We start from the raw sequence: 23,709 nt of genomic DNA on the forward strand, positions 1-23,709 counted from the left end.
GAATGAAACTGTTTATGTAGATAAATGACAGAAAAATGCTTTTTGTACTGTATATTATATGAAGAATGGTTATATAGTATTTGTCATATACAGGGTAGAAAATTAAAAACCCTGAAATGCTTGTGAGAGTCTGATGACACAGCAAAATAGGTCAAGTTTCCTCCCAATAAATAGGCTCCAGTTTTATAATAAGCTGTGGTTATGGTAGCAAATACGATGCCATAAAATAGGTCGTTATAACTGAATGTAACTTTCAAAAATTAAGCATATAAAAAGAAAATGAGAAAGTCAGCAGCAACGCCTACTTCCAAACATAACAAGTGAAAAGTTCCCTTTTATTTTATTTTGCTACGTAATCATTAAGTTTTGTGGATTCGTCAGAGTGGCTTTGGTTTATCTTATGCATACGTGATATTTTTAATTTTTTTGCAGGCGTGCGTCTGGATCGAGTGAGAGGGGGGCGTCAGAAGTACAAGCGGCGGTTGGATGCCGAAAACGGCGCCTACCTCGGCCTCACCCTCCCCCCTCCAGCCAAAAAACCACGTGAGTCGCTTTTTTTGTTGCTTTTTTCTTTTTTTAAATTTAAAATCTCACTCAGTAAAAATGTGTGTATTACCTGAGCATTACAAAAACCATTAACTTTATTAGTTAATATGATGGGACATAAAGCTGTGAAATGAATCCCCTTGAGGAATATGGCGAGAGCATTATCTACATCCAAAGATGAGATTCATGTGGCACAATATGATCATATTTTAGGCAAACACTGTTGCCTAAAACCGTCGCACACCACAGTACATTTATATTCCTTCACGCCCTCCGTCCTTCTCTCTACCTCTCTCTTCCCCCTCTTAGTGACAAAGATTGTCTCTCATTTGCTGGTGGTGGAGCCAGAGAAGATCTATGCCATGCCTGACCCCACCATGCCGGACGGAGACATCAAGGCTCTGACAACGCTTTGTGACTTGGCTGACCGCGAGCTGGTGGTCATCATTGGCTGGGCCAAACATATCCCAGGTAGAAACATGTGACTGCTCTTGACTGAACCTGTCATCAGGGCTCTGGCTTTCCAAACACTTGTCTTAATGTGAAATTTCAGACATAGGTGCTTTTTATACAGGCCATCTATTAAGTTGCTAAAAAAAAAAAAAAAAAAAAAAGAGGTTCACGTGTGGTCTTGTGCAGTTAGTAAAGCGGAGGAGAAACTGCTCCCATTTGCTCTTTGATTTGCTGAAATGTTACAGTGTGAGATTACTGGAGTACTTCACCGACTGCTGTACATAACACGCCACCCCCTCCCGTTCATACGCATGCATGCACACACAGGATAATTAACATCTGCTACTCATCTGCACCTAAGGGAGAAGCTAGTCCCATATTCTAAAATCTAATCAATAAAGAGCAGCTGAAACCTTTGATTTGACTGGGGTGGGGTGGAGTGGGGTGGGAGAGTCTGTGGGGGGGACCCGCCCCTATGTCAATGTATTCCATTTCAATCCCAGACTTAAAGAAAGCAATCCTCTTACTTACTTAAGGAGACTACACAGGGCCTGTGGTGAAATTGATTTATTTAGGGAAATACTGATGGATTTCCCTTCTCCTTGTTGATGAATTCTTAAATAAGACTTGCTATGCAAATGTTCTTAGATCTTCCGGTCTTCTCATCTTTATCGGCTGAAGGAGACACTTTGGACCTCCGCGTGTTCATAAGGAGCACTGGCTGGTTTCAAAGTATATGCAAGCCATTGATCTGGTTAAATAAAGCATGTAAAAGACACACGTGTTGTCAGTTCAATTATTATTCAATTAGAGCTAGTAATATTCTTCACTGATGCATTTCTTAAAGGGGTTCCTAATTAATTAAAATAAATGGCAGCAGACAGGACACAAATTTTATCTTCAGTTGTCTTTTGTTGTGCATTTATTTCAAGGTGATAACAAAGAAAAAGCAAATCCTTACGTCAGAGTAAGGAACTAAAAAAGGTCTCGTGCTTGCTTAAACACAATTAATTAGTCGTAAAAACAAAAATGAATTTATTCAGAGTAAATAAAAAATGATTTTTTGCCAAAACAATGGAGGTTTTTTCTCTCTGTCTCCTTTTGGGCTGGCACAGTGCTGTCCTATTTGTCCCATTCACTGTCTCGTCGTCCACACTTAAAGTAAGACTATGAATCGTTTGCTGAGCAGTGGCCCAGAGTAGTTATAGGACGATGGCAAATACGGTCATGGGAAAAAGAAAGTACATCCTCTTTTAGTTTTGTGGCTTTACATATCAGGACATAATAAAAATTATCTGTTTAAAATTAAGTAAATAAAGCCTCAAAGGAAATGCACATGACATGTAACCCGTGTCATTATTTATTTGACAAAAACTCAAAAGATGTAGAAGTGTGTAAACAAAGTACATCCTTACTGCTTCCGTAGGAAATAGAAAGATCAATCAAGTTAATTAATTGATCATCAGCGAGGGTGAGCACCTCTGTGAAAGCTGAGGTTTTGGCAGTTTGCTGGTCTGCGGTATTCAGATGTGTGTTAATGTAATGCCAAGGAGCAAAGATATCAGGAATGTACGGGCTCAAATTGTGGTCATAAATATTTTGTACTTGTAAATCAAATGCGTAGTTGTGAACTGAGTTTTGTAACCTTGTAAACCAAAATATCTGAAACTTTTATATGGAAAGCGCCACTCCAACAGCCAAACCCATCTGTTCTCTGATTGGATTGTTAAATTTGTGATTGAGATGACATTGACCAATCAGCTGAAAGGAAGAAAAAACGGGTCAAAATTCGTACTTGTAAGTTGAAACTCACACACAGCCAGGAAACTTGAGCGCAGAGCTTTACACATAGTTTTTTGTTTTGTATCTGTAAGCAGACCTTAACAAAAAAAACTGTAACTTGTGTAAATATTTTTACAAACACAAATCTTTTTACACACACACACAAATTCTCATCTACGAATGCACAAACATAAAATTTTCAGATATTTTGGTTTACAAGGTTACAAAACTCAGTAGTACAAAATATTTATGACCACAATTTGAGCCCAATGTTCTTGCACATCACTCTGGTAAGAGTTAAAGTTTTTTTTATTTTTTTTATTGAACTCCAGTGAGAAAGCTTATTCACGGGTGGAAAAGGGATCAAGGTGTTGCAATGGCCCAGTCAAAGTCCAGACCTCAATCTCATTGAAATACCTTAAGAGAGCTTGACATAAACAAACCTCTATGGGCTAAATCAGTGCCGTAAAGAAGGTTACAATGATTTGATGAAGTCATACAGAAAACAGTTACTTCAAGTTATTGTCACTAAAGCCGGTTCTACTAACTACTGAATCATGGGGCGTATTTATTTTTGCATTTTGGCTTTGTTTAATAAATAATGACACTTATATGTCATTTTGTTGTTTGCCTTCAAAGTAAAAGTTGCCGCTTTTGAAATGTATTGGCTGATGCAGGAAAATTTACTCTACAGGGAGTGCAGAATTATTAGGCAAGTTGTATTTTTGAGGAATAATTTTATTATTGAACAACAACCATGTTCTCAATGAACCCAAAAAACTCATTAATATCAAAGCTGAATGTTTTTGGAAGTAGTTTTTAGTTTGTTTTTAGTTTTAGCTATTTTAGGGGTATATCTGTGTGTGCAGGTGACTATTACTGTGCATAATTATTAGGCAACTTAACAAAAAACAAATATATACCCATTTCAATTATTTATTTTTACCAGTGAAACCAATATAACATCTCCACATTCACAAATATACATTTCTGACATTCAAAAACAAAACAAAAACAAATCAGCGACCAATATAGCCACCTTTCTTTGTAAGGACACTCAAAAGCCTGCCATCCATGGATTCTGTCAGTGTTTTGATCTGTTCACCATCAACATTGCGTGCAGCAGCAACCACAGCCTCCCAGACACTGTTCAGAGAGGTGTACTGTTTTCCCTCCTTGTAAATCTCACATTTGATGATGGACCACAGGTTCTCAATGGGGTTCAGATCAGGTGAACAAGGAGGCCATGTCATTAGTTTTTCTTCTTTTATACCCTTTCTTGCCAGCCACGCTGTGGAGTACTTGGACGCGTGTGATGGAGCATTGTCCTGCATGAAAATCATGTTTTTCTTGAAGGATGCAGACTTCTTCCTGTACCACTGCTTGAAGAAGGTGTCTTCCAGAAACTGGCAGTAGGACTGGGAGTTGAGCTTGACTCCATCCTCAACCCGAAAGGCCCCACAAGCTCATCTTTGATGATACCAGCCCAAACCAGTACTCCACCTCCACCTTGCTGGCGTCTGAGTCGGACTGGAGCTCTCTGCCCTTTACCAATCCAGCCACGGGCCCATCCATCTGGCCCATCAAGACTCACTCTCATTTCATCAGTCCATAAAACCTTAGAAAAACCAGTCTTGAGATATTTCTTGGCCCAGTCTTGACGTTTCAGCTTGTGTGTCTTGTTCAGTGGTGGTCGTCTTTCAGCCTTTCTTACCTTGGCCATGTCTCTGAGTATTGCACACCTTGTGCTTTTGGGCACTCCAGTGATGTTGCAGCTCTGAAATATGGCCAAACTGGTGGCAAGTGGCATGTTGGCAGCTGCACGCTTGACTTTTCTCAGTTCATGGGCAGTTATTTTGCGCCTTGGTTTTTCCACATGCTTCTTGCGACCATGTTGACTATTTTGAATGAAACGGTTGATTGTTCGATGATCACGCTTCAGAAGCTTTGCAATTTTGAGACTGCTGCATCCCTCTGCAAGATATCTCACTATTTTTGACTTTTCTGAGCCTGTCAAGTCCTTCTTTTGACCCATTTTGCCAAAGGAAAGGACGTTGCCTAATAATTATGCACACCTGATATAGGGTGTTGATGTCATTAGACCACACCCCTTCTCATTACAGAGATGCACATCACCTAATATGCTTAATTGGTAGTAGGCTTTCGAGCCTATACAGCTTGGAGTAAGACAACATGCATGAAGAGGATGATGTGGACAAAATACTCATTTGCCTAATAATTCTGCACTCCCTGTAATGGTAAATATTTTTTATTTCCGGTTTGCGGTGTACTTTTTTAAGTTTAACTAAAGCTCAGAGAGATGTCTGCAAGTATTTGCAGATAAATTGGCAACTTCCATGCAAACTACTGACAACCCTGGCAACTAACTAGGGACCTTACCTGGCAACCTTATGACCTGTGTTTGCCAGATGGTCGTCGACAGGCCCGTGTGATTGAGGCCTCAGCGGTAAGAAAAGTTCAGGAATGGAGAATGACATTAGGAGACAACTCCTCCACATTATGTGTCAATTTGCTGTAGACCAGTGATTCTCAAATGTATGCTGTGTTCCACTAGTGGGGCACCTAGCCACTTCATCCACAGTCAGCCAAGTGGGCAACCATCTGAAAACAGCATCGATTGCATAGTGGAGTAACATGAAGGAAGTTACCTGTTGGGGAAAGCTTACATCATCTGTTTGGACTTCGCAATTTAATGTGGGCCAAAATGAGCTGAGCCCAAACCAGCCCTTTGAACTTTAGATGAATGTTTAGGAAAAGAGAAGCCTGATTAAACGATTAGCCAATGGAGGGTTGCTGGGGTTTGAGACATGCTGTCTCACCACTCTTGAGTTTACATCGAGAAACAAGCGTTAACAGGAACAAAAGGAGCTTCCCTGACCCAAATGCACAGTTTTTGGGGTTTTTTTTTTTGCTCCTGACCTCTTTTCCATCCAACATCTTGTGAACAAGGGAAAAAATCTAATTCAGGTGTATTTTTCACAAAAAAGCCAAATAGGGTAACTACAGTCAAATTCCTCAATTTAATGGAGCCCCATGGGGCCTGTAATGAATTTTACTGTAATATTTTCCACTGCCTTATTGTCATTACATTTGTGTATATATATATATATAAGTATTGATCTTGTATGGTGTGAAGATCTAAATCCAGATCTGTCAGAGTTATTAAAGGCAGCACGTGACACTCTGGAGACATTTTACCCGCGGCCACTGGGTCAAAGTGTCACCAAGTAACGATTAAGACAAAAGGGGTCCCTACAGTTTAACAGTCCACTCCCTCCATTACACTCATAGCCCACTGCGCAAATGGCCTTAACGATGAGGTAATAGGAGTCATTAGCGCAGATCGCTCCATTAATGTGAAAGTCCTTCAGCATCCACATGTGGAGAGCTGGGAAGAAACATGTAATACTCCTTAGGTATTGTGGTACATGTGTTCATTGTGAAGGCTTAAATATTTGTGTTTTACAGCTGGAAAGAAGTAATTTGATGAATTTTTAATCCTCACAGTTTAGTTTGGTTTAGGTTTTTTTGTGTGCAAAGGAGCCAATTAAAAATGTTGAAGTTTTTAAAAATAAAACCAAAAACACACATTTTGGCTTCAAGAACATGATAGGAGACATGTTATTGTGGCCCTTGATTTGTAACCACACACACACAGACCACCTCACAAAGCGTAGACTACATTCAAGTCAACAGCGTACAGCGCCCTCTATTCACTTTATCTAATGCTCGTTCTTTTTCCTTTCTTTTTCTCTGTTTCTGTCCCGCGCACCCTCTGCCATAATATCTTTCACACACACTCTCTGGCTTCCTTGTTCTCCTGTTCCCCTGGCTCTCCCTCTCCTACTCCTCCTGCTCATATAGGGCCCTCAAGTCTCATTATTACCTCTGTCTTTTTATTAGGCCCATTAGGGCTCTTAGGAGGCCTGTAATGATACTAAATGAATAGAGAGTGAACTGCTGTCTGTTTTAGACCTCGCTCTCAATGACAGCTTCAAGCTTCACTGCCAACCACTCAGTCTCCTCACTGTACTGAGCAGGGCCTCAGTTATCTTACACGCACCTGTATTTTTTTGTTGCATTACCAGAACTCTGCCAAACAGTTCTTTTTTGGGGACCTGGGGACCTTTAAAGAAATAGACATATTGCTGACTAACATGCTACATTGGCTAAATATGGGTTTTTACAGTGTTACAGTATTGTAATGTGTTTGGTGAAACGGCAGCACCCCTCTCCACACACACACACACACACACACACACATACCTGTTTTTCCTACATCGTGGGGTCCAATGAGTGACAGGTGCCTGATGGGATCCACCCTTTCCAAAGGGTGTAAAGACATGATTTTCACTCCTAAATTCATAATAAATTCATCTAAACTTAAAAATGACTTGAAAAGTCAAACACTCTCAAATAAATTTTAAACCTGAATTTTTGTTTTACTGGGGACCAGACATAACCCGTCTACTGATACTGGGGACCGGTCATGTGTCTATGAGCATACAGTCAACAACACTGATCCATGAAACCTTACTATCATATTACATAATGACTGAGACCCTGAATTGGTTAAGTGGAAGAAAATGGATGGATTGTTTTATTAATCTCATCCTGACTGCCAGATACTTATTTTATTAATTTATTTTTTTTAAATCTGATTCTAAAATATTAGTTAGGAAGTTGTGAAATTACACAAACACTACTTATGAAATTTAAGAATGTTGTAAAAGTTGAGCTAAAGGTAACATTTTGTATAGTGTTTTACTTGGTATGATTGAACATATGCAAATAAAATAATTTAAAATCAATTCAGTTTGTCAGTTGATTTTCATCAGATATGAAGCATCAGATCTGCTTTAACAGAAAACAAAACGATATTTTTACCAAACCACATTTGACGGTTAAAAGAAGTCACCTACTGTACGAAATGGGCAGACAAACTGAGTTTATGCCTTCATGTAACATTTATTTCAGCCTTTTAAAGTCAGACCTTCAGCCCCTTACATCCAACAAATAGTGTATGTGTTTATCTATATCTCTATATACGCACACATACATATATCTATCTATATATCTATATCTATATCTCTATATATCATATTATATACAAGTATAAATATAAGTATATATAAGACAGTACTCCCTGATAAGCAAGGTGGCATTTTTAGATATGTCAGAACGGGAATGCCTTTTCCTTTTCAAAACATAATTAAAACTAATTAAAATGGAACATGAGTTCCATTCTTTCCAAACGTTTTTTTTGATTTGTCCAAAAACATTGGTCTAGCGCAGAATGTAAAAACATTGCAAAGGGGCAAACAAGGCACAAATGAACAATTAAGAACAGGCTGTTAAACTCTTTTTGCAGCTTTACGCTGCATTGCAGTGATTCGATTTTTTACATAGAACTTTACCGCTGTCCAGGTTCTGTTTTTAAGTGCTTTCAGTGAAGCCTCAATACAGGCAACGCACTCAGACTTTCCTGGTACTTTACCAGACTCAATGAAGGACATTAGTGTCTTTTCCACAGCATGGACCTCAGCTGATGTCCAAGTCCTCTTCTTTGATGTTCCTAAAATAGAAAAGAAAGTGACTTAATACAGTTGTAATAATTAATTCAAGATAAATTAAGGCAAAACTAAAAAGGGTAGACGCTTCAGTTTTAGAGTAATCACTTTTAAATTTTGCACAGTTTCCTCTTAGCTGTTGAGGGTCCAGTTAAATCATGAATTTTCAGAATATTAATAAAATAAATCTGTCAGTGAACAGGCAAATTACACATTAGGTTCTTTATCACAGTTATATGTGGATACATCATAGGTCCCTGAAACTGCCTACACTTTTCTATCATTTGCATTTTTTCCTTGCTTCTTAGTACCTCCCAAGAAGGGAGGATAGATACAAGAAAATTTAAGGAAACATCCACTTCTAACAAGTGAGGTAGCTAATCACAGTTCAGTTGTCAGTCAGCTTTAACAGTTGAGACTAACAATAATAGAGACACTTGAAAGCAGCATTGTTTTCTCCCTGTAGCCTGCTTTCACTTTATCACCTGTAGATAAGTAACAAGCTGCCATCTGGATTCATACTGCATCCTGCTCAGAGACACAGAATCCACTTACAGAATTAGTGTCAGTATGTACTTAAGTTCTAATTGTGAACTTATTTTTTTAAATACAAAATATTCTAGTATATTCATAATACTAGAAACCATTTAATTTAAATGGTTGACAAAAATGAAATTTCAAAGATCAAATCAGATGCTTAGAAACGATCTGCCTGTGAGTAGAAATAACAAGGAACTTAGTTATCAGTGTTTCTTGCTGACAGACTGACTTTATCCAACACCCCATCATTGGTATGAAATTCAGTGAAAAAAAAAAAAAAAAAAAAAGAAAATTAGTGAATTAGGATGCACCCAGTGCATTTATTTGCATCAGTATGAGATCTTTGTCATCAAAAATGACATATTGTGGCATGTCATATCTGATGACACTCACTACATGCTATTAAAAAGATATTTTATAACAGTAACGCACAGGAAATGTTTGAATACATGGGAACTACCAGCCTAACAGCTGTACTGCCATCCAGAGTTATAAAATGGGCTATAAATTTCATCTTTAACTGATAGTAAATCTGATGTCATTTCTGTTTCCATTCTTACATTGGTAAATCATTATAAAATGCGGTCTTGTTAAGTACAATCTATTATCTCACTACGTCTCTCAATGACTGTAAAAATGTAAATTTCTGCAAACTAAACCACTCAACTATGACCTTTGATGGCAACTTTATGGATGAGAAAAAGAAAAAAAATGCAAGTCAGCCATTTCAGATACACCAGGAGAAGGAGAGGAGTCAAAGAAATCCTGCAAGTTAGGTTTACAGGGTCTGACTCAGCATCCACCCTCACTCTGAAATGGAAAACCTGGATTACCTAGTTTTAGACAAACATGTTTTCTGGCACAGAGCCCTGATTCCTGGAATGATCTTGTCCAGAATTAACATGACATAAAGACTTTTGTCTGTATTCACCCACCCAAGGAGTATGAGACTTTGGTTGCTTCAGGTAAAAGTATTCACATACTGGAGCTCTCAAAAAAGAGCTGACAGAGGAGGAAGTGTTTTTCTGTTAAGTAACAACAGTAAATTCTTTGACCAGTAACAGTCATTTTTGACAACAGTAATAACCAGCTAATCACCCATAAGTAGTCAGCCTTAATAAATTTGGCACACATTTCGTCTGCTGTAACGCTGACGAAAGCCTTGTACTGAAAGGCCTCCGTTTTTTCTTACTGCCTTGTTACATTAATCATTACTAATTCATCATCATGTCATCATCCAGTCCAGATAGGTTGTACTAGGAACATTTGTCCAACTTTAAAATAAAACCATTATTAGGGTGAGAAAGCAAATCAGTGCTTATTTTAGTATAGCCTTTTTAGCTGTTGTGTGGAAAAGGGAATGGGTAAAGAAGAAATGTGGGCAAATGCCAAGCCTCAGTCTGTGGGATACCTGCAGTAGCGTGGTCACCATCAGGCTCATCTGTGGTCCACTGTCCTTGCTTGAATCTTGGTGGTCCTATGAGAAGAAGAGTAAACTGTGTAAGTAGAAAAAATATGTACCTTGTGACCCTGGAAAACAGAAGACAAATACTGAAAAACATGCAAAATTGTGACTGCAATGCAGTACAGTGTTATCACCCTGCTACATAACTCATCTACTGTGCTAAAATTTAAAATATTTGAAAAGTTTCAATATTACACTGTCAGGCAAATACCTAGTCCAGTCTCCTTCAGTTAAAGAATGTGATTTTTTTTGGCAGAGCTCTTGAAGTAAAACAATGACAAAGGTTGAAGCAAAAAAATTTACCCATTCATGGTTCTCAATATACAGAATTAATGCCAACTGAACTGGCGTGGCTTGAAAATAAAATGGTGGGCAAGCAGCTAGCAGCAATAGAAAAATCTAACAGTAATAAACACGCAAGGGTAAAAAGAAGGTTACACAATACAGGCAACAATAGTGCTATCAGGCTCTTTGGTAGGGGATACTCAAAATGATCATTCTAAAAAACTTCTAACCTACTTTCTAAAGTACATTCAGTACATCCAGTTACAATTACAGAAATTATGTTTTTCTTGTGGATTATTGGAAATCTGCTCTAGACAGTCATACCAATCAAAAAGTTTTCAGGTTTGCACAACTGAAATATACCCAAAAAAAGAACATCTATACTCTCTGTGCTCCTGTTTGGTTTAATTCTACCAATTTGTAAAAGCAGGTTTCAAAAAAAAAGGAATGGGGGGGACTTAAAGTCCTGTAGTTTGTGCGCAAATTACCCATTTTAGTGGCATCAGTGTCAGACTCCTTTTCCTTTGCTGAAGTTCCTGTTAACAAATTGAGATAGCACACAATCAAAATTCTGTAATTTTTTTTAGGTTTTTGTGAAGCTTGCTTAGAGGCTAAATTAAGACCGGTACCTGAGGCAAAACAGGGTGTGCGGTGGGTGTGAGAAGTACCCTCTTTAGGGTCATCAATGTCAGATCCCGTCTCCTTTCTTCTCTTAGGTGTTGAGGATCCTGTTAAAATATATATATATATATATATATATATATATATATATATATATATATATATATATATATATATATATTATATATAAATTTCTGTGTTTATAAAAACCACAAAATAATTAAAAAGGTACCATCTGGTTATTCTGCTGGATACCTGTGGGTGTTTCATCAAACTCATCAGTGGTTGGCTGACTTCTCGATCTTTGGGATCCTTTGACAAAAAAGTCAAAAGTCAAAGAAGTCAGTAATGGTATATGGTTGAACTCTGTGCCCATTCAGCCTTCACACTACGCAATGTATTTTTTGTTAGAGGTATTAACTGTATGTAAAGATGAATGGCATGTCTCCACATCTTTGCACTATTCAAATATTAAGCCATAACAACAAGAGCAGACATTTGTTGCTTATCATTTGGATCAAGTGTCTGCACAATAGTGATGGGGCAGTGCAGCAAGGTATACAGTTCTTGTCCATCCGCCTGCCAGAAACTAACTGAAATCAGCTGTCAATAATGACAGCTCACAGCCTTTTTATAACATTTAAGTACACTTCAAACCAAACTGATCAGAAAATTTAACAATTGAACATACATTCATGTGATAACTAAGTAAAATGAGAGAAACTCTTTCGGAACAATTTGGCATGTACTTTGAGGTTTTAGTTTGTCCCCTCTGTTAACAGTCTGCCACTATAAGATTCCACGTTTTTTGCTACAAATTTAAAAACTATCATGTCATCTATTTTTATATGCAGTAAATGGCTGGATGCTAAAAACAGTTAAACCTGTCACCTACTCGATGTTGAGGAACTGAAAGATGACTCCTTTGATGCATCCGTCTCTGAAAGATCACTTTCCACATCTTCCTGCATTTCTTCTGTAAAGCAGTGATAAGAAAACCATGTAGCACAAAAGACATTTACTCTGAAATAAAAATATAAGAACATTTTGTTTACCATTGGGATTAATTTGGATTTGATCGAGGCTCATTCCCTTGAAGTCTGACAGTCGGCCTTGTTCTAGAGCAATGAGCACTTTGCTGACTTTAGCCAACTCAAGTGTTCCTTCAGGCAGTCTATAGTACTCCCTATGGACTCTGATATCATGGCCTAGAAAATTTGCAAGGATGTCCATCTCATTGTCTCTCAGGTTTAGGACTGTGGACAGTGTGGACACATGCTTTCTCAACTTAGTTGAGGACAGTGTTTCTGGATGCTTCGCTCCACATTCCTTTGCAATCTGTCTGATGGCATCCGATCCCCTGAAGTGAGTGTCTGCTTCAGGTCTAGAGAAGAAAAAGGGATTTTCATCAGACACACCACAGGCCCGCCGATGTGAAACCAAGGCTTCCATTGAGGACAGCATGTCTGGTGTTAAGAGGATAGGAACTTTTCTGTTCCTTTTCCCTCTTATTTCGATGCGCTGGAAATGGCGACAGAGTTTTTGTTCCAACTCTGAAAGTCCTACTGCCAAATCCGAATGGACTCCTGAAGTGTCTCGCAGGGTGAATGCAGTTAGTGGCATTTTTGATACCTCACCCTCTCTCCTGCGGTTAAACAGTATCACTTCGCAAAGAGTCAAATTGGCCAGCATTGACCAGTTCTTCTTATTGGGATCACTGGCAAGTCTGGTTTGGTATTCTTTTCTGTACCTATCAAGATACATATGCATGGTTTTTACATCCTCGGTGAAAGGGAGGAGTTGAGGAGTGTTCCATTTTCCTTCTTTTAGAGTTTGCAGGGCACGAGATGAAACACACACATCCCATTTCTTCTCATAAAGATCCCGGCTTCTCTTCAGATTCTTAAGAAATTCCTCATCATGAAAATCTGCCATCTTTGCTTCACACTCAAGAATATTTGCAATCTTCTTGAGACTATGGCCCAGTTTCAGGGCCAATGATGGAGCTCTGTAGATGTTTTTGTCTTCATCAAAGCCAGCCACATCCTTTACTGCTTCAACCACAAACTTGAAATTTGAAGGTACATAGAAATCCTCCATTTTTTTCAGTGTCCCTGCTTCCCGTGAGCGCAGAAGTAACCGTCCCATTTCTCGCATTTTTTGTCTGATGTACTCATGTTTGGTCTTGTCATGTCCATGTTTTGAATACAAGTGTTCTCCTAGTCTCAAGATACTTTTCTCCTCTCTGATGATGTTTCTGACTTCATCCTGATGCATAGCATTCACCAGTTCCCAAACCTTTCTGCTGACACCATCTGGGACAGGCTGTGCAAAGGCACAAAGTGACTGGATCCGACTTTTGCCTGGTTTTGTTGTGCTGCACCTCTGTGAAAGCTTGCATCTTGAAATGTGTCTCCATAATAAATGTCTTTTCAGCAGTGCCTGGCAGTTAACGCAGTGCATGTAGTCATTTGGCTTCACTGGTTTTTTAGTTTGCTGACTTGGGATTAGTGTTCCACAGCCCGCTTTCAGAACCTCAATATTATGTGCACGGTTCCCCTTGTTTCTAATGAGGTCAAAATGTAGTTTGCGCTCCTTTGATTTCAAAGGAAAACTGATTGCTTCTGCTACAGCCAGTTCACTGCTGTGCTTGAGTATTAAGTGCCTTGCCATTTTATGGCACTCCTGTGGACAGTATAAGCAGTGATGCTTTTTACTGTATACTCTAGCCCCATCTTTCTTTTTTTGCAGCTTCATCACAAAAATATTTCCCTGGTTAGGTTGAGAGCTTTCACTTTCTACTGTCTCATGGTCCTTACCCGAAGATGTACTTCGAAGTGCTTTTCTTCTGGAAGTCTTTTGTGACTTCTTTGTTTTCTTAATTTTCAACAATGGGACCCTTTTTGCAGGACTGTCAGATCCCTCTGAACTGCTTTCATTCCCCGAGTCTTTTGATGGAATATATTCATCATCAGTGCTTTCAATACAACTTCCAGAAGCTTCTGATGTGTCAGCCACCTTGGAGATTGACTGCAGGTATTCACTGGTAAGCTGAAAAACCAGATAGAGACATTTATAGCTAAATTTGCAAGAATAATTACCCAGGTGTGAAAATCTTACACCGTCTGTGAGACCCCTTTAACACCTTCATTAAAGTGAACTTTAATTTGTTAGAACTGTTACCAGGTTAATGAAGGGTTATTGGATTTAGTCATTTTCATCAACAACTTTAGCTTTGTATACAGAAAGACTTGTTTACCGATAGTTTCAACCCAACCATAAAATTAACAAGGAAAAATTAGGGCTGGATGATACCATTTCAGCACTACCATAAGAATTCACAACTGACAACCAAATGTCAAATGTTTGTGTCAAACAAGATACAATAAAACCCCTCAAAAAACAACCTGTAAAATAATTATTGAACAGAGCTGTTCAAATAATTGGATGAAAACTCCTGTATTTTTTCCCCCCTCTCTCATTACTTTACATTTTTACTCCAAGGAGGCAGACTTGTAATTTCTAAAGTGCTCTTGAGCAATAGTTCTCCAGACATTCGGAAGGTCTTTCAAAGTTTTTCTTTGGACATTGGCTACTTTTTCACTCATTTGAGTCCAGTCCTTGTACCTGACCATTTTCAGAGGAATGTTTTTGTTTGTTAAGCTACTTAACAATGACCTATGAATCATTCAAAGCAAAAAAAAAAAGTCTCCTAACTTGAGAGATGAACCAGTGTTGTGTCCCCACATAGACAACTTAGAAAAAAAATAAAATTTAAATGTTATCTGTAGGTAATTTCTTTCTAGCAGACTGTCACTAAAACACATCACTTGTTTCCATTTCATTAATTGAATCTATGAGTAATGCCAAAGATAACAGTTACAGGCATAAAATAATATTGTTAGACCAACAGTATGATTCCCAACGACCTGAAAACCTTGCATCTCTCAGCATGGTGTGCAGTGTCTTTCAAAGAAAGAAATAAAATCTGAGGTAAGTGGAGAAAACCAAATGAAAATGAGAAGATGCTGAGGTATGCCGAATTACACAAAAACTGGACTTAAAAACAAAATCACTGGAAACATGGCTTGTGGAGTAAAAAATCCAAAATTGAATTTTTTGTTTCTAACTCATCAACGTGTATGCAGGAGGACAGCAGAGAGGTTTAACAGTGAGGGTCTACAGTCATCTGTAAAACATGGTGGAGGCTCTGTCATGGTTTGGGGCAGCATGTGTTGGAGATCTTCAAAACAAAAAAAACAGTGGAACATTAACAGTCATTGATTTGCCTCCCCAGAGCCTTGACCTTAACATTATTGAAGCAGTGTGGAGTCATCTGACTGAACAGAACAAAATGCAGAAACAGCCAAAGAGGACCTTTGAATGTCCTTCAAGAAGCCTGGAGAACTATACCCATATTGCTAGTAAAATACAAAGAATGAAGAGTGGCCCAAGATTTTTGTTAAGTACATATAGTTTAAAAATTGCAATGCTGCAATGCCAGTCTTCTACAGTAAGTTAAAGCCCTAATAAAAGTGTGGAAATGACCAGAATTATGCAAACTTACAAATATGCTGTCAGTTCGTTTGAGTGGTGGCACATCTGGGTCAGCAGCATCAGAGTATGAACTTTCAGGAGTGATTATATCGATGTCAGTATCAGCATCAACATCAACAATTATTTCCTATGGAGAGAGGGGAGATGTAAGACATTGACAGCAATGACTGTAATACATCGAGAAAGATATCAAACCTGATTTTTAACTTCTCAACCCAAAGCGAATTAAGAAAGATTTTTTTACATTTAGAGTTCTGTAAGTAAACTGTAACAACCTCATGAGTTTGATTTGAATAACATATCTAGAAATTTTAACTTCCCATACATTTGCAATCCTGTGTAGACTTATGCTGACTTCACCACACCAGGAAAACAGTTAATTTTATGAAAAATTCAACTCAAAGATTGCAAAGCATTAAAGCTGAAGCAAAGCCACCCATAGGCCAGATTGAACCTCCTGTTGTTCAGTTCTCTGCCAGGCCATGTGTGACAGTATGTGACATAAAGACAGTACATGCTAACCAAACAGTGAATGCATGGTCAGGGCTGTGTTTGCTGGTTCTCTTTAAAACTGACAGCTTAACTCACTCTAGCAAAAACCTGCAAGTTATGAAAAAGTTTCAGAGCTACTTATGGTCATATGGGATAAGCTAAAAGTGCTTATTTGACACATACCATGCTCTCAGATGATGTTGGTAGCTCAAATGAAAGATCTGACAATGAGGTCTCCCCCTCTTGATTAAGACTTGCTGAGGGCTTTAAAATAAAATTAAAAAGGACACATGTATTACCATGTCTACATACATAATGTTAATGAGGAACATGTTAGATAAGATGTGTGGTAAAGCATACTTGCAATTTTGAAAGTCATGCAAGTCAATTCAGCAATTTGCACCTTGAAAACACTAAATATGAATGACATCTAATCTACATCAGAAACAGTGCAGACAATTCTAGCTCTCCTTCACTCCTTTACATCTCACACAGGATGGGTAACAAGAACTGGTATTGAAGTACTGCCATTGAGTAAACAAATAATAAAAGCCAATCCTAAATGTTGAATGTGGATTTTTAAAATTCCTAACAATCCTGAACTGAAAAATAAGCATTCTATAATTAAGAAGCAGTACAGCGCAGAAGTACAGTAGCTCATGACCACAATAATTATATCTTAGTTATGAAAAAAAGTTAACAGAATCACTCCTGTATCTTGTTTAACCATGTCAAGTCTTTGTTCCACATATCGATATGATAACCGAACATATAACATATCTAGGCCAAATGTAAACACTTAAAATCATGGAAATATCTGCCTTAAAACAATACAACAGAGCTTGCCTTTAAACTTATTAAAATGCCTTTCAGGGTCACTGGACTAGTACATTTTCAGGTAAATGAGAGATTTGTTTGGTTTCTTGTCCTGAGTGGCACTAAAGCTGTGTCCCAAAACGTCGGCTGCATCCTCCTGAGGCCGGATTTGTAGACCGATTACATCACAGCGACGCCACGAAGGCTGTCCCAATTCGTAGACTCCTCCGAATCTGGCCGACAAATGAGTCCTCCTTTTCCCCAGATTTGAAGGATGGGTCGGGTGTATCCGTTGTGCCCCACCATATCCCAGAATTCATAGCACGGCCAAGCCGATTCCAGTTTCCAACAATGGCGGCCGCTACTAACTTTTAATATTAATCTTATTACTCTTTCTGGGTCACAAAATAAACTTTTAACATATTTTCAGGTGAGAATGTAGCTGTGTAAACTTCAAATATCTGCTCAGTTTATCAAGAGATCGCATATTTGCAAAAGTGCTCAGATGTTTTCAGAGACTTCTGTTACCCAGCCGCTCGATAGCTGACCGGAGGGTTCAATGGTCACTCGAGCCGGCGAGACGGCTGAGTTTATTAAACGCCAACGAGACAGCTGGTGATGCAAATCTGAATGCTAGACTGTCCCGTTTTACAAGCCTCGCACTTCCGGCCTTCTCGGTCTTCGAAGGATGCGGCCTAGGTTTTGGGACACAGCTTGAGTGTCAACATACTTTGCACACCATCTTAATATACAACCAATTTCTAAAGAATGCAAATTTTTATTAAGTTTCATGAGCTGTGGAGGATAAAGTCACTTTAGCATTAGATATAACTGTGGAAAATTAATTGAGTGTGGTTTAAGGGGGGTAACGAGTTATGGATTCTCAATCATGAGGTATATCCTGAAGTCCATTTCATTATCACTACTGTGGGCTGTGCTCTTGTGCTTGTGTGTCAAGTTCTGCTTCTGTCACCTACGTGTGTGTGAACATAACCCATCTTTTATACAAATTAGACTAAGAAAGAAAGGCAGAAAAGCCACATAATGACTGGCAGCTGTCACATTTATTTATTTATTTATTTATCGATCCCAGCACCACTGCTAATTTTTCATCTATATCTACATGGTAAACTGTTAAACTTGTAGAGTACTGAGCCTGTTATATACCACAAGTTAAAATCAATTTGTTACTTACCAAAGTCTTGGAAGCTGCAAGTTGCTTAGGTGAGAGCTGGGGTTGTGATGAAGTCTCACCCTCTTGGTTTGTTCTCTCCGATGGCTAAACATTACAGAGACAAACATTTCTTTTGATAAGGTTCACAAAAAGGTGATGAACAAGACCAATACACTACTAAATGCATCCTCTGTTTTATTTAAACCTAATGCTGTGTAAGAAAACACAGCATTACTACACATACCTTGGTTTTGAAGTCTAAATTCAGAAGGCTTTGATTACAGCACAACCAAAAGAAAAAAAAAACACCCTTTCTATTAGCCTATAGTTGACTAAACATGGCTCCATCTTAAAAAGTGGCCCTCAGTACTGTTGTAAACTAAGCTGTAGACAATTTCAGCTTGCACTGAGTGATGGGATGTACCAAACATTTTTTTCAAGTACTGTACAGAAGTACAAAATAAAAAAAAAATAAAAAAATGAAAAGCTGAATTTCAGATCAGCCAGGCTGATAACACCCCCTGAAATACATGTAACTGTGTACACACTTTGCTTTTATGTATACATTTGATATTGAAGTACATTAATTGCCAGGTAATATTTATGATACTTAGATACATATATCGGATATTAAAGAACTTAATGATGTACTTTTTTACCAAAGTACTAGTTTCCTACAAACTTTTACATTTTAGTTTAGAATGACATTTGGGTACAGCTTCTACTTCTTTATAAAAGGCTAATATGTCTTGCTTAAATATCAGTCCTGGGGTTGCACACTATTCCCCCCTCCTCCCACACTTGGCAAAAGCCATTTCAAATGAGTTAACTAAAGAGCTGACACGATGCTAAAGTTGCTTGGGTGAAACTCGGGCGTTACTAGAAATTTGTTCTAGAAATTTACTCACCATTTAGAGCTAACACTATTGCTAGCTACTCACTAAGCTCATTGATTACTCATTAAGCGTTCATTTTCAGTCCCACAGACGCCCGAATATTACGACAGTACCTAATAAAAGTGACCAAAACAGACATTCATGACTGCATGAATGTTAAGATATCAGCTAAAAACTGTACAGTTTAGGAGAATGTCGTCGAATTCCCCATTAAGCTAAGTCACGCAAGCATTAGCAAAGCATGCTAACTGTAGCGCAAACTGTCGGCTGCAAACACTTCACTTTGCCTAATTATTAAGTAAACACTAAAACAGTTTGTTTAATGTACTTACCACATTCATCCCTTCATCCTCTATTCTCTGACTGTCGGACATCTCCACTTTCTCTCTGTCACGCTTCTTCATACTTCCAGCCATCTCCTCTCGCCTCCGAGCTACGCCCCGCGTGTCTGGCTGCACCGAGCACGCGACTAATTAGCAACACCTGCAAACCTGTGACTGCAGCGGGTGGGGGATGGGAATAGGTAAAGTGAGGACCGCAAAAGTCAGGAAAAGTGTGTTTTCCGTACTGCGGTGGGTGGGGGATGGGAATAGGTAAAGTGAGGACCGCAAACGTCAGGAAAAGTGTGTTTTCCCTCATCCCTTCCCTTCAGCACCAAAATGTCAGCATTAGATTGCTGAACTTGTGTTTTAACTAAATATTAATGTATCCAAGAAAAACTAGTTTAATATGGTTTTAACATCCAAAATTATTAGTTAACCTTTTATTGACCAAGCATAATTTAGGCCGCCTGGACTGTTTTGGTAAATTTGGCTGTAAAAGGGTCAAAAAACATACTATAACTGAATGCTTTTGCCCCATTTTTTAGAATAACCTCAGCTTCCAATACCTGGCAGCCATTTTATATTATTTTATTGTTATGAAAGTGGAACAACAGTTTAAAGTGAAAAAAAAAAACGAACTTGAGATTTATAGTGGAAACTAATATTCAACATTAACAAAATACAACACAACATCAACTTGCAATATGAACTATAATAAATATGTACAAAAATGTTTTTTTATCCTTGCTCACTCAGTTTTTAATTTATTGGCCTTTTTATATTACAAGCGTCCAGGCGTTTTTGGCCCTGTGTGATCGACCCTGAAGCAGTTCCTACCCACCTGGAGACAGAGACCCACATTGCACTGCTCACCCAGCCAGGGACTTTTTCTTTTGCACAGAGTGCACTTTCACCTTCCTTGGGTGGCCATGCTTGCTTTTGACTGTCTTTCCCTGCTGCTTGTGGGGACAGCAAAATGGTTGGAGCGCGGTGCTGGTGGGCATCCCAATTTCAGAGAAAGAACAAGGAGATGAGCACATTTCACCTGCTGATAGATTTCCAGAATTTTGAGGTGGCTGTACACCAGGGGTTCTTTTTGGGATAAACCTTGATGGCTGGGGGACCACATCAGAGTCTTCAGTAGTTTTCCAGTGACAGCATGGTGACCGGCTGCGAACAGGATTCCCAGAAGTTCGATCCCTCTGTCAGCGAATCTGACCCTGGGTGGCACTCCTCTCCAATACAGAAACCAGAAAACCAGCAGAAACTTCGGAGTCCACCAAAGCAAAATCCCGGCAACAGGAGTCCAAAACTAAACAGATGAGCTGGGAAAACCAAAAACACAGAGTCCAAAAACACAGCTCAGTGGGCCGACCCGGAGGCCAGTGGCTCAATAATACAAGACGGTAACTCCGGGGGCCAACCCAGAGGTCGATGGCACCAGGGTCCAAGCTACACAAGTTCACTGGGCCGACCAGGAGGCCAGCAACAGAAACCAAGTAGTTCTGGAGGCCGGTCGTGCAGAAGGCAGCGGTGGCAATGTAGGCGATCCGAAGGCCAACCGCGTGGAAGGCAGCGGCAGCGTCGGAGCATTTCAGGATGCCGACCGCGTCGGCGACGGAGTCCAGTCAGCGACCTGGAAGGTGGCCACTGACGCCAAACCACACACGGACAAGGTCGAGCAGGCTGAGCCGGACGTGGACGAGGTAGCGGTGTGGCAGGACCAGGACCAGACGAGGCAGAACCAGATGACAGCGTGGCAGCCGCAAATGATGGAGTAGGTGGCGCTGCAGGCTGGATAGATCCCTCGGACCCTCCAGCGGGAACAGATGCAGAACCAGCAGGCACAGGGACCTCTGGCAGTGTTGACACTGGCTGGAGCTGAGCAGCACATTGGCTTGGCTAAGGCAGCGACAGCGGGATGCAGTCCTCAGAGCGCTGAAAGTGTTCACTGATACACCCACCAGAGGATGGAGGCGGATGGGTGAACTCGCTGGAGCTCTCAGCGAGTGATGATGGCTGAGACTGCTCAGTGGAGTTCCCAGGTGAGGTAGCTGGCACTGGCGCCTTAGCCTCCAGGGATCTAGAATCGGCTGGTGGCTGACACTCAGCCTCTGGGGAGACCCTGGAGGGAGTTACTGTCTCTAACATGGCCAAGTTAAGTGCTAAGTGGAGCTAGCGGCAACACAGGAGACTGAGCTAGTGGCAACACAGGAGGCTGAATAACAGACTGAGCTAAAGACGAGTGAGCAGGAGACTGAGCAGGAGACTGAACTGAGGGTGACTGAGCAGGAAACTGTGATAATGACTGAAGTAATGGTTGAGGTGAAAATGGAGCAACAGGCCGGGTGGCTAACTGGGCTACAGGCTGAAGTGGTAGTTGTGGTAGAAGTGACTGACTGAGCTAGTGACTGAACAGACCAAGCAGTGAGGGTTTCTAGAAGTGTGGCTGAGTCCTCCTTTCCTGGGCTGCCCATGCAAAACAGTTCAAAATAGAGCCTCGAACATGTGGGAACACAGCCAGGAGAAATTAGACTTAACGAGATGGAGGAAGCTAAACTAGAAACACTGACATAAGTCATGGACCTTCAAAATAAAGCAGGAAATCCACGGACAGAACTCAGAGGTACAACACCGACAGAGAACGGAGGGAACACAGAATACAGGGACCTGAGAGACATGAGACATGACTGGGAAACAAGAGAATAAACACAAGGGTGGAACTAAACCTAAAAGCTAGAATTCACAATCCCAGAAGAACAAGAGAACAGAAACCAAAACCCCAATAGTCACGAACCATGAACCAAAAGGAAAACAGACTAATAAAGCATAATACAAAATCAAAACACTGGGTCACAGGCCCAGGACAGTAACAGACACAGGTTCTGGTGAATTAGGGACTGCCTGCCGCTGTAATCTACCATTGCTCAGGCTGGATCCCCTTGTATTCTGACCATAATGCTGCATGTCGGTCCAGGACCGGAAAATGTGTGAGAGTACCAGTGACCCAGACCACAAGGCCAACCTCCATAAGTGGGGCACTCATTGCTGAAATGGCTGGGTCACCCACATGTCTCTGTTTTGTATTACAGAGATCAAATTTGAAACTATGCAAAGCTAGCATATTGCTAGGTGCTACGGCAATCTGTGTTCAAAATGTTTTATTTATTTATTTATCTTTTACAAAACTGGATCATCTAAAATTTTGGGAATACAAGTGGACTGTTTTTGTTGGAGTTTAATTGAAAAGTTAAAGATTATTTGATGTCAATGGTGAGTGGATTTAACTTTTATATCACTTGTTTATTTGCTTATACTCTAATTTAGAGGATGTAGTTGCTGTTGTGCTTGAATCTCAAAATGGTTGGCATTATTCAAACTGCAGTAAACAATATGAATAATGTGGGTTGACTTTCCATAATACAGTGATGCATTTTCTGAATTTTTTTTCTAATTTGTCATCAGTATTTTGGCTGAAAATGCTTATTTATCCCAGTTTTATTGTTTCATAAGTTGACCATTTATTCATTTAAAAATAATAAGTATTATATACTTTAATGATTTGATATTTTGTCTCCTTAAATGATATCAGTTGTGTAAAAAATCGTAAGAAAATGAAGTATAATAAATAAATGAGCTCCCTTAGTAACTGTGGTACAAATAATTAAATAAAATAGAAGTCTGGTCACATTAAAGTGGGCAGGCTCTAATACTATTAATAAAGGAACAAAGTGGTATCTTATAAATACTTTCACACTTTGTCAGAAAAGGGATCCAATAGATGTAAGTTTACACACTGCAATACCATCTCAGACCACTGGGATACACACTTATACACACTGTCAGGAAAATGTCCCCACGGATGCAAATTCACACACTGCAATACCACCCATGGTCACCAGGGCATACACAAAGTTGTGAAAATTGAATCTGTGGGGACCATTTTTTTTTTTTGAAAAAAACTTAACCAGGCATATCAGCAGCCTGTTTTCCATTGAATACAATGGTTGTGCCCGTGGGGACCAGGGCTCGGTCCCCACGGGAAAAATTGGTCCCCATGGTGTGACTGATATCTCAGGTCATGGACCCCAGGAGGATAGAAAAACAAACGCACACACACACACACACACACACACACACACACACACACACACACACACACACACAC

General features: G+C 39.6%; 2 protein-coding genes across 4 annotated transcripts in view; one reads left to right on the plus strand and one right to left on the minus strand.

Annotated features, from left to right (window-relative positions):
- LOC146371636 (steroid hormone receptor ERR2-like) overlaps window positions 1-23,709 on the plus strand; it is an 85,548-nt gene that overhangs the window by 23,320 nt on the left and 38,519 nt on the right. Inside the window, exons 4-5 of the mRNA XM_084954086.1 lie at window positions 433-543; window positions 856-1,017. Of these exons, the coding sequence (XP_084810212.1) occupies window positions 433-543; window positions 856-1,017 (273 nt within the window). The remainder of the gene's footprint in view (window positions 1-432; window positions 544-855; window positions 1,018-23,709) is intronic.
- LOC146371637 (uncharacterized) lies at window positions 7,045-23,690 on the minus strand. 3 transcript variants are annotated; one of them, XM_084954085.1, is made up of 11 exons: window positions 19,551-23,690; window positions 18,344-18,427; window positions 16,516-16,596; window positions 15,851-15,967; window positions 14,103-14,334; window positions 12,179-12,259; window positions 11,539-11,595; window positions 11,292-11,390; window positions 11,151-11,198; window positions 10,324-10,389; window positions 7,045-8,377 (listed from the first exon to the last, which is right to left on the minus strand). In XM_084954085.1, the coding sequence occupies exons 1-11, from the start codon at window positions 19,632-19,634 to the stop codon at window positions 8,157-8,159; spliced, it is 1,170 nt and encodes a 389-aa protein (XP_084810211.1). In that variant the 5' UTR covers window positions 19,635-23,690; the 3' UTR covers window positions 7,045-8,156. The 3 variants fall into 3 exon arrangements, with proteins under 3 accessions (XP_084810211.1, XP_084810209.1, XP_084810210.1); XM_084954083.1 differs by having other exon boundaries at window positions 12,339-14,334; window positions 19,551-23,687; XM_084954084.1 differs by having other exon boundaries at window positions 8,210-8,377; window positions 11,516-11,595; window positions 12,339-14,334; window positions 19,551-23,688.

Source organism: Perissodus microlepis, chromosome 15 (assembly GCF_051167445.1).
Source record: "Perissodus microlepis isolate ML-2025 ecotype Zambia chromosome 15, ASM5116744v1, whole genome shotgun sequence".
NCBI classification, from domain to species: domain Eukaryota; kingdom Metazoa; phylum Chordata; class Actinopteri; order Cichliformes; family Cichlidae; genus Perissodus; species Perissodus microlepis.

What these genes read in the sequence shown, in the direction of transcription:
- LOC146371637 (XM_084954083.1), bottom strand. Translation starts at nt 19,634, where the DNA reads ATGGCTGGAAGTATGAAGAAGCGTGACAGAGAGAAAGTGGAGATGTCC. An exon ending in AGGATGAAGGGATGAATGTG is followed by an intron (nt 18,428 to 19,550) that starts GTAAGTACATTA and finishes TGTAATGTTTAG; the next exon opens with CCATCGGAGAGAACAAACCA. An exon ending in AACGAACTGACAGCATATTT is followed by an intron (nt 14,335 to 15,850) that starts GTAAGTTTGCAT and finishes CTGGTTTTTCAG; the next exon opens with CTTACCAGTGAATACCTGCA.